Raw genomic sequence first — 15,292 nt, forward strand, 5'->3', positions numbered from 1 at the left:
ATAAACAGTCTTCTCTTGGCCAACATTGCAATTAAGTTACAAAATGCACACTGCCAGGTGATATGTAAACAATGGACTGACATATCCATATCAGCCTTGTTGAATGTGCAACATGAAAAATGTTAGATTATTTATTCAAAGAATAGTTGTGACTGTATTATTTTATCTAGTTTTAGCAAATTTCCGTATAGGTTTCCCTATGATGAAATTTGGTTTGAAGGTGTAGGCCTAAGGCGGGATAAACTTGAATGAGTTCGCAAACCATCATGATCGGGCAATGTGAACGGGGTTTTATGGGGTGAAAATTGTTTTTTCATATTTTTCACCCTCAAAACACATTTCCCAATATGTCTCTAGATAATTTTAAAGAGCTAAAAAAAAACCAAATAATTAAGTATAGCCTACCAAAGTGTTTTAGTACGGTTATTGATTACATAGAAAATTGAAAAAATAGCAAATATAAAATTCCCATGTTATTCTCATGAAGAATGTTGTAAAATGTTGTAGTTTGCTTGTTTATGGAAATATTTTGATCAAACTTGGCAAACTTATTTATTTTATACTAAGCTACTAATATTTTACTAAAAAACACACTTTATCAGCCTCCCAGTAACAGCAAACCTGGATGGCCAGACTTACTGATGAAAGCTTTTCATTTTAGAGGAAGCTATACATTTTAGATGGCCAGACTTACAGATGGAAGCTTTTTATTTTAGATGGCCAGTCTTACAGATAGAAGCTTTTCAAACTAGTTAGGTAGTCATACAAATTAGGGATCGTCAAGTCTCGAAATTTCGGGAAATTTTAAATCTCATTACACGAGACGAGATTTCTTTTTGGCCGAAATTTTTATCGAGACGAGAATAAAAAAAAAAACAAAAAAAATAAATATTAAAAACGCCTGCAGAAAGTCAATGCAATACCCGCAATACGGGAGCGTGTTGTAGTTGCGTTTCCTTTGCAAAGGCGCTCTTATTTAATTAATTCTTCAAATGTAAATATTACTTTAAATATTTTAAAAACATTTGAGAAGTTTTGTTAAGTGTTAGCAGTGTGATGAATGTTTTATTACTGTAAAAAAAGTCAAAACAAGTAACTATTTTATAAAAATTAATATTTTATTTTATGATTTATTTTATTTTAGGATAAGTTGAACTCTATCCTAACTGATATCACTATGTTTCCTAATCGTAGGCATTTTTAATAAGTTAGGCGTGATTAATAAAAAAATGTTATGCTGATGTTTTTTAATAAAATATTTGTAAATATTCTTGCCTATTATCATTATTTTTGTATTTAAACAGTCATCTAACAATGTTAGAAAATCAGGTAAAAATTCCGAACGTGCATTTCTCGTTGTGTATGAGAAGGGAAATCCGGTCTCGATCTCGTCTCGAAATTTTATGAGAAATAAAAAATCTCGTCTCGTCTCGGCTCGAACTAAAAATCCAATCTCGTCCATCCCTAATACAAAAAAAACTTTTCATCTTAGATAGACAGTCTTACAAATTGAAGCTTTTAATTTTAAATACCCAGTCTTACAGATGGAAGCTTTTCATTTTAGAGGAAGCTATTCATTTTAGATGGCCAGACTTACTGATGAAAGCTTTTCATTTTAGATAGACATTCTTACAAAATGGAAGCTTTTCATTTTATATAGCCAGTCTTACAGATAGAGGCGTAAAACGTCAGTTTTTGCTGGATTTCATTTCAGCGTTCATGTTTTTTTAGGTATTCTTTGAGAGCCTTGAAGCTATTAGCAAGTGCCATCTATCTTTGTGTTAGAATGTACAAACTTTATTGAGCAAATACTGTGTTGAGTTATATCACAGGGCACTAGCACTGAATTCTAAAGGTACACAGGAACGGCGCTCTCAGGCTTTTCCCCAGAAAGTGTGACAAATCTTAATAACAATTGACAGTATCTGCTGCCTATTAACACGTTCAGTGCTGACTACATCAATTGATGTAGTTGCGCAACCTCCACTACATTAGTTCAGTATGAGCTCAGCCATTGCTGGGGAATGTTAAAATCCTTGCTAGCCTGTAGCTTAGAATGTGAGCTTTATTTTGGTGTAGGTTGGTACTAAAATTTCCGGTAAAATCCCGTCTGACAATGCTTTTGTCCCGGTTTCGGGGATCTTCTCTCTTCAAGCCATATTACAAAGCCACTGACTACTGATCCAGGCAGTGCTGCTACCTTTGGGTGTTTTAGGGAACTACATCCAATCTCGGGGTAACGCAGTACAATCGCCGCTGCTCTTTTGTTATTTTTCCGATTGAAATATTTGAATGCCAATTGCATTCGCTGTCACGGTACCGCGCCGGGGCTTCGCCCGGGCCTCGCCGCCAATAGCGAGCGCCTGTTGGAATGCCTGCTGCACTGAACGTGTTAAATGAATGGAACAGAGGATTTCAGTTCTCTAAGTAGTACCAGTTAAGGACACAACAGTAAAGCCTCTATGAAAATCCAAATTATAATGAAAGGGCTCTCAGGGTGATTGTTACCAAGTAAATGTGATTCTTTTCGTGGCTTTACTACAACTGCTTTATTTCTGGTTACTAACATCAGACACTGAAAGTAGCCCCTGTTTGGATTGCGAGTCCACATATTACATTTGTTATAAATTCAAAGTATAAGGCAAGTTAGTCGTGTGAGACAGTACTATTGTTAACACATTTTATGTAATTTGGAGTGATAATCGGAGTGATAATTCTTACGTTTTTGCCCAGCCTATATGAGTAAGCCTTAACTGCTATTGATGAGTTTCTGATGTTAATGAACACTTGATGTTGTAGCAACAAGCACTGATTCCCTGTGTGAAAACCGAAGCTCATAGGGGAAGTAACAGCAACAACAACCCTTACCTTGCCTTTCGACGAAGAACAGAGAAGATGCAAACTAGGAAGAACAGGAAGAATGACGAGTCAACATACGAGAAAATGGTCAAATTAAAGAGGGACCTCAGTCGAGCTGTGACATTGCTGGAGCTGGTTAAACGCAGGGAAAACTCCAAACGAGAACTGCTTCACCTTACGGTCGAAGTGTTTGAAAAGAGGTAATTTATCTTTCTACTATCTTAAACATTATTTTCTAGTACGTAGACACAAACGGGGATATAAATACACAGAATGAAAGTAAATGAACTGTCCATGACAAGACTAAGTTGAAATACATCAAAGTTGTCTTTGATTTACCACTTGTCACCAGCCAACTTTCAATTAAGTGTTTTCGTGCAAGATATTCAGGATTATGCCGTGTCGGGGGATGACGATGATAACGTTTTCTGAACCAAGGGGGGCCATTGTTTTCATGACTTTATGTTTTGAAGATGATAATAAATATGATCACAATATTAAAGTGTATTATTTTTGCAACACTAACTCACTGAACTTTGGAACAATTTAGAAATATACATTTAATGTTATAAAAGAAAAATTAAGCTGTAGGTCTTGAACTGGTTATCGTTTATAGCTAAACATTCCCACGGGAACCTGGAACAGCTTTCAAAATCCAGGAAGAAACCTGGAATTTCAATTTTAAAAATTAGTATACAGTAGGATCTTGTTAATCCTGCCCTATATGGGGATTAGTAGGGCCGGATTATAGAAAATGCCGGATTAGTGGAAATGCATCAGAAATTGAAGTAGTTTTACAATAAACAACATTTTTATTAAAACGAAAACTACGATAACTATGATAACAATCATTTGAATTTCTGTACAGTATAGGCCTAATGAAATGTTGTTTAATGTATTACTGTATTGTGAAAAAGAAACAGTGATATGAAACAGCAAACAACAGTACAATACACTTTCAGACAATGAACAAAGATAATCACTAAATACTGTACGTGTACAAAATGAAAATTACACAACTGTAGGCCTACTGTACACTTTACATGTAAGACCTACTTAAACAACAGCAAAATAGTTTGTAATATTTTTCTGCTTCTTTGCATTAAAAGAAAGTTTTAAAACATTTTCCTGGAGCCTCTTTAGTGTCATAATATAGGAAGCTGAAGCACCGTTTTCTTCCTCCCAAGTTATTGCAGTTGCGTAGGCACAGAGCGCCGAATCCGTGTTGACTGTGTGTGCAGCTGCAGCTGTACTGGCTCCGCCCACTCCGCCCTCCTCATCCCCCTCCTCCACGTCACTGCCGTCTAGAAGATCTTCGATGATCTCATCGTCTGTCATGATTTGACACTGCTCGTCGTCTGCTCCTTCTAACCAGGCGGTAACATTGGCTGATGTCAGATCTTCTGGATCGTCTACTACACTAACTGTTCGGCTATTGCTTCTTTCAAACCATTTAGCTCAGGATCTGTTGTCACTGTCGTTTGAGGATTTGATTGTCTTCTGTAAACCTCTAATAAATCAAGAGAAGCCACAACTTCGCCCATGAACAAACATTGTTTTTGATGCAAGTTTTTCCAATGCGCTTGCAAGATTAAAAACAACATCTTTCAGGTTGGTTTTCTTTAGAGATGTAACAACACTCCCCTCTTTTGACAAAACACTGTACAACAGGGTTTTTTTGTTATTTGTTTTTATAGTTTAGATCACATTTTGGTCCATGGGCTGGAATATCGGAGTTATATTTGGGGGCAAAAATAAAGCAGTGATTTTTCCATCCCTACTTTTTAACTCATCCTCATCTGGATGTCCAGGACAATTATCAAGCAACAAAAGTGCTTTTTGAGGCAGTTTCTGTGTTTTCAAAAACTTTTTTACTGATGGAACAAAAGTTTTATGAAACCATTCCGAAAAAAGAGTTTTTGTCATCCATCCCTTTGTCGAGTTTGTGTATGTAACTGGCAACTGTGTGTTTTTGAACGCCCTTGGCTTTTTGACTTTCCCAATAACCAGCAATTCTAATTTAAGCGTGCCACTAGCATTACAACACGGCATAAAAGTTACTCTATCTTTGGCCAACTTGCGACCTGGGGCACTAGCTTCCTCTCTATGAACGAATGTTTGTTTCGGCAAAAGACGCCAAAACAGACTACTCTCGTCAGCATTGTAGATCTGATCTGGGCCTAAGTCCATTTCACCACGATTTCTTTAAATTTTTCAACAAAAGGCTCTGCAACTGCTACAACACACGAAAGCCTTTCTCCAGTCATTGTTAGCAATCAAATTCCAAAGCGTCGTTTATCCAGCCACCCAACATTGGCACAGAAGTCGTCCTTTTTCATAATTTTGTTATAAAACAGTTTTGCCTTTTTCCTTATAATATCGCCTGAAATTGGCGTGTGTCAGCTCCTTTCTTGCATGAACCAATTATAAAGTGTAACTTCTACTTGCGGAAATTCGCCCATTTTTAATGTATTTCTTACCTTTGAAGATGATTCACTACTCCTCTTAAAGGCTCGTCCAAACCGAAGCGGGAAAGTGGCGGGAGCGGTGCGGGAGCGGGAAGGGGGCGAATGACCGGCGGGAACCAGCGGCAGCGATACGTGGCGGGAAAGAGGTAGCCCACACCGAAGCTGCAGGCAGCGGGAAGCGGGACGACTCCTCAGTTCATTTCCATCTTAGCTACAGAGTGTTCGGTTGTGTTAAGTGAATGTTTGTATTTTATGCGTTCATGTCATGAATCGTAATGTACAAGAAGAAGAAGCTTTGCTTTTGCTAGCAACAGCTGAAGATAAGATGAAGCTGCAAGACGGCGATCTGTTTAGGTTCATGAAATCAATCTAAACGGTCATTTATTTGGCGTATTTGGTTACCCTTATGCCGGATCCAAAGACGAAAGATGGTTTTATATTTATTTTAGGATGACCATCGCGTGTTTTGATGAACTGTTTAATGAACAACGCACTGGAATAATCCTCAGCCATCTTCTCAAACGTCTCGGTACCAAATAAGTCATGTACCCATGTGTTCCTGCGGCGGTACGAGCCAGAAAATCCAACATGTTTCAAACCGGCGGGACGATCGAACAACGCTGCGGGACGGCGGGAGCGGTACCGCTCTAGTGTGGGTGCTCACATCTAACACCATGTGTTTTAAAATCCCGCACGGGAACTCGTCCCGCCACCTTCCCGCTCCCGCCGCTTTCCCGCTTCGGTTTGGACGGGCCTTAAAGAATGATTCGATTTGCTCCTTCTTCTTCTTTATGTCGTGTATAGTTGCACGGCCGATATTGTATTCCTTAGACAGATGAGCCAACTTTTCACCCTTTTCCAAACGTTTTAAAATCGTATACATTTTATCTAAAGTCAGCGTTACATGCTTACGTTTTCCCGACATCGCACTACACTTGTAGATTGTATAGTATGTACACTGTACTCACAACACTGCCTTCACTCAACTCACACGCCACACACTGTACGCAACTACCCGTAGCAGACATCAGTCGTTAGTGTACTGCTGTTGTGAAATGTGGACACTCGCGTTTTCAAGTCTAGACATGAAAATTTACTGACTCATTGGCGGAAACACAGTGCCGGATTACTGGACGTGCCGGTCTAATGAACGGCCGGATTATAGAGACTCTACTGTACACCCTTTGCAGTAGATTTTTACCATCCGATCTTGGGATCCTGACCTTTTTTGCTATCCGACCTTGCTATAGGTTGAGGCTACTCTTCAGTGTTCAGTGGCCATTGTTAAGTGTTTTTTCTATTGCAGGTATCAAGCCCAGGATTACACAGGATCTTTATTGGCTGAAGTTTCGGCTATGAAGACTGTACGACCTGCGTTTGCACCTCTCTACACAAATCAGTACAATCACGGAACATCATGGGCTAAACCAGTTAAGGTATTGTTACAGATCTGTTTTATAAGCTAAGACTTTGCTGATACAACAGAAATACAAATAAGGGATACAATATCCAGATATATGATTCTGATTCATTAAGTATACAGTCCAAAATAAAACACTAAAAATGGTCAAATCTAGGTTTTTGTGATCTACGCTAAGTCTGTAAACTAAGCGACAACTACTGAATATTTACAGTGTTACTTTATAAACTAGTTACAGTTGTTAATAATTCAGCTAGTTAGTGAATCTTTTTGTAAGTTTACCCACCAACATGTGTTAAAAGATATGTTCTGATCAATTGTTAAAATAATTGTGGTTCGGAAGCAAGCATCAATCCTTTTTACTCTAAGCTTTTATCAATCATTTAACTAGCATCATATATCTTATTTTTTTATGATCATGGTTAATCCGCAGCGTGGTCTATCCACTCGTGGATAATCTGGAGTCTACTGTTTTATAAAATAAGTATCTTGAAACTCCACTCTATTGCTACAATAATGGATCGTGAGCCATTACCCAAAATCCATTAGTATCGTGTATCGATGGTTAATGACGCTTATTGTTAAATACTAGTCGCATCAACTTTGGTTGAGTATGAAGTGTCAAAACATCTCTGTTGCAGGTCAAATATAGATTCCAAATCCAAGACGCCTTTAACTCTAGTTTGGATTAAAGAATCATATAGGATGGAGAGCACACAGCTAACTCACATGAAGAAAGGTTGCAGACGAGTCACAGCACAAATTAATTATATATACACAAAAGACTTGATGTTTCACCTCTTCCAGAGGCTTCTTCAGAAGTAGATGGCTGTTACATAGACAACCAAAGAAGCCTTTGAAAGAGGCAAAATGATCAAGTCTTTTATGTGTACAATAATTTATTTGTGCTGTGACTCATCTGCAACCTTCCTTCCTTCCTGTGTGCTCTCCATCCTATATGATTCTTTAATCCCCACTAAATGCATCTTCCTAAAAACTTAACTCTAGTTTTGAATTTTTTGAAAAGGAATAGTATCTAGCTTACCTGAGAAATTAAGCTTAACTTCATTCCTTTAAAATTTCCTTATTTTAATCAATTGGGTTTCCTTTCAAATTTTACTGGTGTTTGTGTTTCAGGATGAATATATACCACGCAAAGAAAAAAGACAGTACAAGAAGAGAAAACATAAAAACATCAACTCGAGTTTAGTGATGAGCGAAGTCACCGGTGTGGTTTCATCTGGAGACGACGACGGACTAAATATCTCCCCTGCATCTCCTGCACACGACGACGCACCATTTGCGTTCAGGCGGAAACGTCAATGTCTTTACCATGCGGTATGTTACACTGGCATATTTAAGATTCAAAGATTATCAGTTTGTTCTCTAAAAAAAGGTTAAATAATCGTGAACTTGTAATGTGGATTTAACTCCTGCATCGGTTTCTCACAGATATTATAGATATTTGATCGTGTTTTATATTTGAGATTGTGTAAGATTGTTGTTTGCGCAGCCTCTAACGACTGGACTAGGCAACTGGCCTTGGTGTAACCGGGAAGACGGAGGACTAGCAGATCAAAGGTACAGGTTCAGCTTGACCTCCATCACCCACCCGACAAACACCAGCCGTTGTGTGGGGTTGGCAAGGAGAAGAGTCGGGAGGGGTGGCAGGTATGCAATCACGCTTAAACTGTCATGTATACTTGTAAACAAAGTAATGGAGTTCTGTATTGCAGGCCCCTAATACAAACGTTAATTTCCATAAGGCTAACCATAAGGTTCCATAATGTTCTTTTTATGTTACCACTTTTACTTTAAAAGAAGAGGACTAAAAATGTAGTTAATTTAGCGAAGCTAATATGAAGCAAGAACTGGACACCCTTAATGTTCAGGAATTGGATATCGTAAGTTAATGGATTTAGAAGACATCGCAAGAAATACGCCTTGTATTGAAGGCCATTTGACATATGACCTTTGTTACAGAGTGATCCTAGATAGGGCTGGACCTCCTATGGATGACTTCTGGGCCTCTCAGGACTTTACGATTCATGATAACATCAAAGAAAAACTACCTGTTAGTGAAGAAAGGCTCACCGATGAGAAACCTCCAATGGATGATAGGTCCTTGCTATCTGACCTGTTCCAAGACTGGTTTGTTTTCTCATTTCTATTCCTTAAAAATAACGTCTTTATTACAGGGTGTCCACACAATGGGAATCTCAAGAAAAACCAGACCCATACACTCACGCTAATATTGAAAATTAATACTCCTGCCACAGCAAACCTGCCGACAAATTGAATTTCCATTTGCCTGATTGGTTTTTCACAAAAATATTTTCTTTTAACATGTTAGATTTATTCGCTATTTAAAACAAAGGTTTAACGAGTAAGTTACTTAGGTTTGCTGCTAGGCCTACAGGAGAGCTTGTTAAGTTGTTTTTTTATATTAAAAGCTTAGTATGAAATAAATAAGTTTACTTAATTTCTTAAAAAAATATCCATTAAAAAGCAAACTACAACAGTTTACTTGCTCTCTATAAGAAAAACGTAAGCATTTTAAATTTAATGTAATTTAGGAATTTTCTCTGTAACCACCAGGGGTCAATGAAGCATACAACAACACTTCAATACAGTAAATTATTTGCCTTTTTTAACAAATGAAAAGGTTAAATTCACTGTTGTCCCAATGGTGGAGACTCGACTAAGGAAAGGACATTGGTTGTGATCGAATCAAGTCTTAAAATCTTATCTAATTATCTACTAATTGTAAAAAATAACATTTGTTACAATATATTTTGTCAAATTAGGCTATAATCTCCTTAAAATAACATGACTAGGTCTTCAGCAAGAATGACATTAAACATTCTATTCATAGTAAAATGTTTCTTGTAAATAAACAAATAATCAGTCTAAACAATTACACTTAGCAGGGAGATTATTTGGTGACTAAGATGACTACAAATAAATAAATAACATGTATATATTTCTAAACAAGCAAGTACATTTATAACAAATTTAATAAGATTATAAGCTTACATAATGGCTCGGAAAAAAGACTCACCTAATTTTGAACCAAACTGCGTACTGCAGATGTTATAGCTGCTAGTTTCTAAACCTAGTCTTAAATTAATCAAAATCACACCCAATCTGTCGACTACATGGTTGCGGTGTCCTACACTGCTCAGTATGGGTCTGAGGTCTTCTATAATGCTACCTATGAGTAGAGATCCTCTAGAAAAAGCTCAATTATTTTCTTATACAAGCTTAGCATATACAAAAAGTTAAGTTGCATTAAATATGCAGTGGGAATTCTTTAAGTACGGTACTGTTGAGAAAATACAGAGTCAGTTTTGTGGACACCTTGTGATTTGCATTATATAATTATAATCATTTTTCGATTGTGATTGTAGGATTCCCCAGTCTTGGTCTTGGGAAATTTGTTCAATTGGCAAGGATAAAGACTCAAGTTTCCAGTTGAATTATAGTTTGTGCCGAAGACGAATTACTGCAATGCATTTGAAACGTCTGCCACTATCTTCGTCAATTCATTCTTCCTTTCCAAATACTAAGATTCAACAGTGTTTTATAATGTTCAATTTCCTCAATTTGGATGGATTTTTTTGATGTGGTATAAAATCAATAATTTTTATGAAAATATTACCAAAGTGTGTCTCAAAAAATTTGTTTTTGGAAAACCAAGGCATGTCCATAATTTATCAATGCGATAGGACTTAAAACTCAAATAAGTAATTGAAAGCTAATGGGCTCAACTGATTTAAAAATGTAAGAAGTTTTAAAATAGGTTGTTAATCAGTGATCTTTTTTTTGTATAGTTTTGTATAGTATAGTTTTATGAATGTGTTTTCTAGGCCTCATTTCCGTCCGAAGTCGCCGCTGAAGACCGATCCCGAGGAGGAGGAAGATGTAACGGATGTTTTAAGTGGCAACTCTCTATCATTGGCTGTGGAGGACTTAACGGAGCCTTCGTCTGATCTCTTACCTGTAAGTAAAAGCCTACAACTCAGGGTTAAATATACACTGTCTCGTATCAGCATAGCTACGTTTGAAATTATTCTAATACTGTAGAACACCTAATAGAGGAGAAGATGTAAAGACATGGCGAGGAAATGTTACACTGATTACATGAGAAAGGTTGAAGACGATATTCCAAGGAACATAAAATCCTTCTGGTCACATGTTGGCAGTCTTAAACGCTGCCCAACATTCCATCAAATATGGCCCTTGATTCTAGAGTGGCCAAGTCTGCGGGGGACACGTGAGCTATTTGCAAACCACTTCTCATCTGTCTTCAGTGATGCGTCCCCTGCTGTCCCTTCCTTTGACTTTCGTTGGAACTTCTGCATCTCCCAGTGTTTGTTTTCTCCAATGGACGTACGGCGTAAGCTTGAAAATCTTGATCCCAACAAAGGAGCTGGTCCAGACAATATTCCTCCTCTTATACGTAAACACTGTGCACATATTCTTGCACCCCACTTTTTTATACTGTTCAAGGCTCTGCTGAGAACCGGAGTATTTCCTGACAGTCTTAAAATAGGATTTGTCGTCCCCATTTTCAAGACAGGCGATCGGAATGATGCCAAAAACTACAGACCCATTGTAATTTTGACTGCAATAGCGAAGGTCTTCGAGAGCATAGTACTGGATTTTCTTTATTTTAATTTGCGTAAATGCATTTCTCCTGAGCAACCTGGCTTCCTTCGCTCCCGATCCACCATCTCCAACCTACTTGTATTTCAAAATGTTATCATGGGTGCCTTCGTTGACTCCTGCCAAGTAGACTGCATTTATCTTGACTTGTCAAAGGCATTTGACAAAGTCAATCATCGCCTTCTGATAGCTAAGCTTGGTGGCTATGGTGTTAGTGGCAAATTCTAGTCAGTACTGTAGAATCTTACCTTCCCTAGCTCTAGTCATAATTAATCGTTCCTGTTGTTGTTGCCAAGTATCACCACTCATGCTATTTTTTTGGTAAATCTAATTTTTTGCCACATTGTATTATTTATCAAAAACTATTTTCACTGCTTCCAATTTTATTGTTATCGTTATTCCTTGTCGCTTTTGTTATTTTTGTTATTGTTATTGTTATTCAAGATTGTTATTTATATAGTATCTATTTACTTATTACTTGTTAATTGTTATTCATTCTATCACCACCACTTGTGGTTCTTGCTGTTACCACTTTACTGTACTACTTTTACTGTACCACTTTTACTGTTGCATGAATTTTGCCATCTTACAACATTGTATCCATTCTTGTTAACTGGTGTAAACCGTTGGAAAAAAAATAAATAAATAAATTAGGGATGGTCAAGTCTCGAAACTTTGGGAAATTTTCGGGAAATTTTAAATCTCGTTACACGAGACGAGATTTCTTTTTGGCCGAGATTTTTATCAAGACTGGAAAAAAAAATTAAAAACGCCTGCAGAAAGTCAATGCAATACTTGCAATACAGGAGTGTGTTGTAGTTGCGTTTCCTTTGTGAAGGCGCTCTTATTTAATTAATTCTTTACATGTAAATATTACTTCAATTATTTTAATAATATTACTTTGATAACATTTGAGAAGTTTTGTTAAGTGTAAGCAGTGTGAGGAATGTTTTATTACTATAAAAAGTCAAACCAAGTAACTATTTTATCAAAATTAATATTGCTTTTATTTTATGATTTATTTTATTTTAGGATAAGTTGAACTCTATCCTAACTGATATCACTATGTTTCCTAATCGTAGGCATTTTTAATAAGTTAGGCGTGATTAATAAAAAAATGTTATGCTGATGTTTTTTAATAAAAGATTGTAAATATTCTTGCCTATTATCATTATTTTTGTATTTAAACAGTCATCTAACAATGTTACAAAATCAGGTAAAACTTTTGAACGTGCATTTCCCGTTGTGTATGAGAAGGGAAATCCCGTCTCGATCTCGTCTCGTCTCGAACTAAAAATCCAATCTCGTCCATTCCTAAAATAAATAAATAAACACCGTCTATTCACCCCTCGATAATCAGAACCCTCAAGTAAACGTGATTGTTCCCATCCCTCAAAAGATACATTGTACAAAAAAAATGAAAAAAATGTACTGAGCAATTTAGAATTGTTTTTACTGTACTGCACTGGATTGCAAAGAAACATAAGTAAATTTCAACTTGGACTCTAGACAGAAGATCAGGGAAATTCAATTTAATCATACTTTAAAACTTAATTCTTTAATACTTTAAATAATTAAAAATTCCTTATTCAAAATAGTGCCTGTACTGTGGACCAGCAACTAACAATGTGTTTAAGGTTCTGGTCTGGTAATATTGAGGTAGTGTCTGTTCTTTAATTTATTTTTTTCCCCCGTAGTTGAATTTATTCTTTTTTAGCTTACATTTATAGTTCATTTGCTATGTGTAAAGGTTTGTTTGTAGTTTACATCGCAAGTGTATTACCTAAAGAATTAATGTTTTTATGTTTGTTCACAGGTTCATCTCAATCTAAATGAGCTTTTCCCCAACCTGCCACTAAGAGAGTCTGATGACGATGACAGTGAGCAACAACTCTCAGAACGGACTGAGACAACATCGTCCCAGACTGACAACAATTCCCAGACCGACACAGCATCGTCGGAGCCCCAAACTCTTAGCCAGGATTCTGGAATCGAAATGGCAACCAAGAACTTAAAGAAAGCCTGCATCGACAAAAAAGAGTATCAGAGTGGTTCGTTGTTAGATCGATGGGCGAGGTTCGAGAGTCCTCCTCCAGAACCGGTCAAGAAGATCAAGCCGCCAGTTGTCTTGGAGCCTTTCGTAGGAGATAAATCTGGAAGTTCAGCATTTAGAACATGCAATGCGTGGACGGACACGAGGCTCGGTAACCTGTCTGAAGCCAAAGCTGTGGTTACGTGTAGAGTGTCCTCACAATCGGTCAGTGTAGAGACTGTAGAAGAGATTTCCCATCTTCCTCCAACCCCTCCCAAGGAAGCACAGACACCTCCACCTCTGGCATGCATCCATGCCAACGGGCCAATCAACTCTGAATGTGAGTAATCCAAGGTTGTCTCATAAATTTTAGGTTAGTTTTGGTCCTTTGAGTGGTTATTAATGTTCTTGTAAGAAAAAACAAGTAAGTTTTTTTTTTACTGAAACAATTTTCAGTCTTTGTTTATCCTTAAGTAATTATACAGGGTGTTCAAAAAAGGTGGGGACATAGTTTACCTTGTGATTCCTTGGGTCAAAATAAAGGAAAATCAGGAATAACATTTTTTCCAAAATCGCTTTGTTAACCAAATATACGCCATTTTGTATTTTTTACACAAACATTTTTATTTTTAAATATTTTTAGCCGATCCTTATGAAACTTGGTATGTAGGCTATGTTAAGGTAGAAGGGACCCGTGTTAGAAAAAAAAGTTAATCTCGATTCAACCTCAAATTTCTATTTGGCAGCCATTTAAAATTTTAAAAATTAAATTACTCGAAAATGGCTGGTTTTATGAAAAAATGTCAAGAACACTTAAATATAAGATTTGTAATTGTCAGTTAATGTGTGGATGAAATTTTGTAATTTTGTGGTGTTGGCATGAATGATTTCTGTTTGTCGGGAGGATGGTTAAATTGTCTTCTTTTGTTATGGATAGGATCAAAGAAATTGATTATTAATTTTGATTTTAGATTTCAATTTGATTGGTTTTGATATTGTATTCAATTAAATTAATCTAATATTCCATTTGAAGTATGGTTGTCAATGTTACCAACCACATATCTTTGGATATATACATAGGCCTACTCTATAGATAGTTGCGGCAAAGGCTATTTTCAATAATAGTCAATATTTTCTTTTGAACTGGTTTTATTTTGAGTCGTCTTACTAGATTTTATTTCCAGTGGCAAATAACCGACACCCATCGTCAAGACATTACACGCCATATAGAAAAAAGAACAACCATAATTTACATAGTCATGGGATGAACAACAAGTTAATCATGAGGATCCCAGAAAATGCGTAAGTTTAATTCTTAGTTTTTACGTAACCTAAAAAATTAGCAGATGGACCGAGTTGGTCTATTTTAATCAAATAAAAAACACTAATTCCCACTTCAATTTGACAAAGTAAGTAATGAGACATTCACATTAAATTTATATACATATTTACTTTCTCCTCCTATACATAGTACCTTTATGGAGAAAGTATTGTTTTTGTAAAGATTTTTTAGTTAGGCCTACAGTTTTGGGTAGAAATATACGTTTTGGGTCCCTCTGAACCCAAAAAAGTGGTTTTCAAATTAATGATTGATGATTTTTAATAGTGATTTTCCCTGAAAACCCATTAAATAACAGAATAACGGATTTTTACAAATTACGGTTAAAACGATTTTGATTAAAATGTAATATATTACATTCTTTTTAACTCGAAACAAAATTGCAACCCTCTTTGCTGTAAAACTTACGGTTCAAAACCAAAAGTTATTGCAACCGTAGTGATTTTCCCCATAAAATGTCAGTTGTTACTTCCACTGTTTGCCCATAATAAGAGTTGACAAGCTAA

At 36.5% G+C, this 15,292-nt stretch overlaps 1 protein-coding gene across 1 annotated transcript in view; it reads left to right on the forward strand.

Annotated features, from left to right (window-relative positions):
* LOC128997854 (enhancer of polycomb homolog 1-like) overlaps positions 1–15,292 on the forward strand; it is a 45,882-nt gene that overhangs the window by 17,416 nt on the left and 13,174 nt on the right. Inside the window, exons 5-12 of the mRNA XM_054423623.1 lie at positions 2,800–3,059; positions 6,634–6,763; positions 7,885–8,085; positions 8,261–8,418; positions 8,731–8,898; positions 10,617–10,749; positions 13,232–13,787; positions 14,632–14,749. Of these exons, the coding sequence (XP_054279598.1) occupies positions 2,800–3,059; positions 6,634–6,763; positions 7,885–8,085; positions 8,261–8,418; positions 8,731–8,898; positions 10,617–10,749; positions 13,232–13,787; positions 14,632–14,749 (1,724 nt within the window). The remainder of the gene's footprint in view (positions 1–2,799; positions 3,060–6,633; positions 6,764–7,884; positions 8,086–8,260; positions 8,419–8,730; positions 8,899–10,616; positions 10,750–13,231; positions 13,788–14,631; positions 14,750–15,292) is intronic.

This window comes from Macrosteles quadrilineatus, unplaced genomic scaffold, assembly GCF_028750875.1.
Source record: "Macrosteles quadrilineatus isolate MER2022 unplaced genomic scaffold, UCM_ALF_1.0 Scaffold_7__1_contigs__length_78375512, whole genome shotgun sequence".
Taxonomy (NCBI): Eukaryota; Metazoa; Arthropoda; class Insecta; order Hemiptera; family Cicadellidae; genus Macrosteles; species Macrosteles quadrilineatus.